Genomic DNA, 4,029 nt, shown 5'->3' on the forward strand with positions numbered 1-4,029 from the left:
CTGTAGTGCCGGCAGTACAGGGATCCTAAAATATCCCGCCTAATTTCCTCTGTTCTCGCTTATTTTCTCGCCATCATTAATCGTCTGAGCCTATAAAAGAAGACACCGAGGCTCTCGTCTAGCCATCCTAGAAATCGCCAGTGCGCAAAGTGTGTACACATTTTTTTCAGTCGATATGAGTTTTCCTTGTTCGGATCAAAGCATTAGGCCGAGGAAAATGAAGACTGCAAGTTTGCCTCCTGGGGTGGCAGTCCTGCGGTGTTGGTGTGGCGATCTTTGCAAGGTGAAGGAGGTGACGGATTTTTCAGATTGGTTGGGCATGAAGTTTTTCATGTGCGCCAATTATGAGGAAGATCCTGCCGTAGCTATTTCAGAGTACGACAAGCCTCCAGTATGGTTTAACCATCACGAATAGATATTGTTGGTATTTTCATTGATTCTTTAGTAACATTCTTGTTTCTTGTTGTAGTCTCCTCCGCCTCTGTGCATGTACTATCGTTGGATTGGCACGGAGAAGCCGGCTTGGGCAGTGACTGAGATTCGTGAAAGAAGTCGCCGTGCGTGGAATAGTTTATTTGCGGAAGAGCGACGCGAGAAGGCGGAAGCTGAGGAGAAAGCAGAGCAAGAGAGAGAGTTAAAAGAATACTATGCGGAGCAACACCATTTTTTTGAGGAAATAGGAAAGAAAAACAGGGAAGAGGCTCGTCGCATGGAGGAGCAGGAACGACAGCGAAAGGAGGCTCGTGAGGCGGAGAGACAGAGAAAGAAAGAAAGGGCTCGTCAGGCCAAGGCAACAGAAGAAGCTGGCGATGGAAAAGGAAAATATCCACGTTGGACTCAGTAGATTCCTGTGGTAGTATTTTAAATTTCGCAATCATTTGTATCTTTATTTCTGCAGTTTAATGTAGCTTCATTTCAGTAGTTAAATGTAGCTTTATTTAAATTCGACGATGTATCTTATTTTCAGTTGTACCTTATCGTGTTGTATCTTATTTTCAGTTGTACCTTGTCGTGATGGAAAAATATATAGTTTTAAAATAAAGTAGTGGCATTTTCTTTCCCTCCACTAATTATCGAGCATCGTGCAACAACTATAAAATGAAATTAATATAGAACATAATGCCTTACAATAAGAGAGTACAAAATAATAATGCAAGTACATCTGAATTAAACGGTACAACTGGAATACAGCTTAAAAACTACATGAAGGCATCATCGTCATCCTCCGTCGATGCAGAACTCTTGCCCTTTGAGGATACAGAACTCTTACCCTTGGACGATGAAGAACTCTTTCCCTTCGAGGATGCAGTACTCTTGCCCTTGGACGATGCAGAACTCTTGCCCTTTGACGAAGCAGAACCCGGAAGCGGCGGCATGAAGATATCATCTTCGTCCTCGCTCTCCTCGGTCCATAAAAATGGATGGTTTTCTGCAGTCCTTCTAAAAGTTTCACTCTTTGGCTCCACAACCTTCTTCCACCTTGCATCCAACCTAAGAAGTTCTTTACGTACCTCCTCATAGGTCCTTTCAGGCCACCCAGACCTACGTAATTGGTGAGCCAACTCATTCATTATGGTGTCACTACCGGTGAGATCGTCCCATGGAACTATCCTATTGTCCATCCTGAAATCGGTAGCTAGCCTCAGAAGAGTGCTACTCATCCCAGGGTGAAAACTACGATCGAAAGGATAATGGGACATCTCGACTACACTACACTCGAATGCTTATCCACCTCCGTCTGAAGGGGGTTTTATAGGTAAAGAGGAGAAAATGGCGGGAAAGAACGACTGCGGTATGGAGGGAAAGGGTTGGCGGGAACATATGGCGGGAAACGGGTGGCAGGAAGATATGGCGGGAAGGGGTTGGCGGGAAACAGGTGGCGGAACATACGGAGGGAAAGCGTTTGCGGGAAAATATTGAGGGGAAAGCGTTGCTTGAAAATTGTTCCTGACTGGTGCATTTTTATTTCAGCATACATAGATGTTCAAATTGAAAAGTCTGATACACACATATGTAGATACAATGGGTCGCGCACGTGCATAGATGAATCACCCTACTTAACGACGACCACCTGGCCTTTCCTTACGATCGGAAGGCGACAAGCGATTAGGTAGCCGGGGCACACGAAGACCGCGGCCGTACTCCAATTCGGCTTCATGTGTCTGCGAGTCCTGCGTAGGTGGTGGAGTCGCGAATCCTTGTTGCGAACCTGAAGCATAATTGTAGGCGTATGGTTGTGACTCCGGGGGGATAAAAGATGGACCAATAACGTCCCCTCCGAAGAACTCTGTAACTAATGACGTAACCGTGTCGCCAAGATCATGTGATGCTCCCCGGAGGCCTGTGTTGACGCCATGATCATGTGATGCTCCCCGGAGGCCTGTGTTGACGCCGCGTTGGGTGTTCTCATCGCCCCAATTAACATCAGGTGTGTCCTGCACATAGAAACATTTTAAACAAACTGTTAGAGGATAATATATGATATCATTGTAAATGCATTGAAATGTAAACATGACTACCTGAGCATATCCCTCTCCTATACTGTCTGGCCATTGTACGTGGTGCTGGTTTAAATCTGGTACACGAGTCTCCTCGGGCATGGGGATCCCTCGCGTGGAGAGATACGGCTGAGATCTCTCACCTTGGGTGTATGCATCATATCCTGTGTACGCATATGGGTTAGGGGAAAGAAATTGCTCGGGCATCGAATCCAAGCCCGTGCCATGGTCTTGAGATGTCTGCCCCTGACGAAGCTGCATCGAAGAAGAGCGATGCAGCGGCAGAGATGAGTCATGTCGTGGCAATGTCGTTCTAGTACTCGGACCCTCCCCCCCATTGCTCATGGCTCGTACGAGCCTCGCTCGGTCTGGACGACGGTGCCGCACTCGGTCTGGCTGACCTCGCTACCGGCATGTATGCTTCAGTGGCAACGTCGTCGCCTCTACCGCATCTGAGCTTCTTTGCCACGAATTGTTGCAAAAGTTTCTGGAATGTCTTGCGATATGGGCCCTGGGCCGGCATGCTATCCGTAGCCATCTGCCCTACTTCGTTGACATTTTCAAGCTGAACAATATTTGGATGTTATTTAGTTCAAATGATTACGAAATGATGGACCTAAAAAAGTTACAAGTGATTACCAGGTGGTCGCGATAGTAAGCTGCATGCAGCTCAACATGTCTCCGCGCCTGCTCCTCTTGTGTGAGATGTGTTGGTATAGTAGCTGGCTGACTGGCCAGGCTAGCACGTGTGTTCATGCAGTACCACTGCTTGTACGCTTGATCTGTACTTCCATCGTACAGTCTGCAAAATTAAATAATTACATAAACCATTGTGATGAAAGCAAAGCATCTTCACGCATCGTATGATCATCGTAAAAAAATAATGTACATAAAATATACCTAAGTTGACGCACTATATCTGCTAGCGCTTCATTTTCCCACTTGTGTACCCATTCACTGTTCTCTTCCCTCCAATCGTATAAACTCCAACCCCTGCCCATATTTGTTAGCCTGCAAATTATGTAACAAAGTGTGAGTTTAGTAAATTAAAAATGACACTAACTATTTAGGGATGTCACATCTTACTTATGTGTTTCCTCGTCGATACGTCTGGGAAAAGGTGGTGGAATTTCTTGATAGAGACTGAACTGTCTCATTACACGCTCTGGGTTGTAAGGTTCAACACACCACAGGAACAATAAGTTGCAGCGAGTCAGCCAGAATGCACTATCGGTCAACATGCCTGGTGTGAAGTGTCGAGCATCAAAGACCATTTTTAGCTGGTCCTGAGTCCACGGGTTCCATGTGACTTCTGCCTCATCAAGTATCTCAAACTGCTGGTGGTACATAGGGTAACAATTTTTCGCAATATCTGGAGACCAACGTTTCCGTGCCTTTGTCCACCTGGTGGCCATAGTTGCGCTAGCACCCTCGCCAAAGTCGTATGGGTATATGGGTTGTACTATACGAGGTCGTCCTACAGGGAGGTATTCCCAGGACCACAACTGTAGAAACTCATAGGCGACACAAA

At 46.3% G+C, this 4,029-nt stretch overlaps 2 protein-coding genes across 2 annotated transcripts; one reads left to right on the forward strand and one right to left on the reverse strand.

Moving 5' to 3' along the window:
- Nucleotides 1-166: 166 nt before the first annotated feature.
- Nucleotides 167-1,045, forward strand: LOC123176685 (MAP7 domain-containing protein 1-like). Its single transcript, XM_044590780.1, has 2 exons — nucleotides 167-391; nucleotides 470-1,045. Exons 1-2 carry the CDS (start codon nucleotides 176-178, stop codon nucleotides 842-844), a joined length of 591 nt encoding a protein of 196 aa, XP_044446715.1. The 5' UTR covers nucleotides 167-175; the 3' UTR covers nucleotides 845-1,045.
- A 1,012-nt stretch (nucleotides 1,046-2,057) lies between these two features.
- On the reverse strand, nucleotides 2,058-2,628 carry LOC123176684 (uncharacterized). Its single transcript, XM_044590778.1, has 2 exons — nucleotides 2,520-2,628; nucleotides 2,058-2,435 (listed from the first exon to the last, which is right to left on the reverse strand). Exons 1-2 carry the CDS (start codon nucleotides 2,598-2,600, stop codon nucleotides 2,058-2,060), a joined length of 459 nt encoding a protein of 152 aa, XP_044446713.1. The 5' UTR covers nucleotides 2,601-2,628.
- Nucleotides 2,629-4,029: the final 1,401 nt, after the last annotated feature.

The sequence above is a fragment of the Triticum aestivum genome, unplaced genomic scaffold, assembly GCF_018294505.1.
Source record: "Triticum aestivum cultivar Chinese Spring unplaced genomic scaffold, IWGSC CS RefSeq v2.1 scaffold152440, whole genome shotgun sequence".
Classification (NCBI taxonomy): Eukaryota; Viridiplantae; Streptophyta; class Magnoliopsida; order Poales; family Poaceae; genus Triticum; species Triticum aestivum.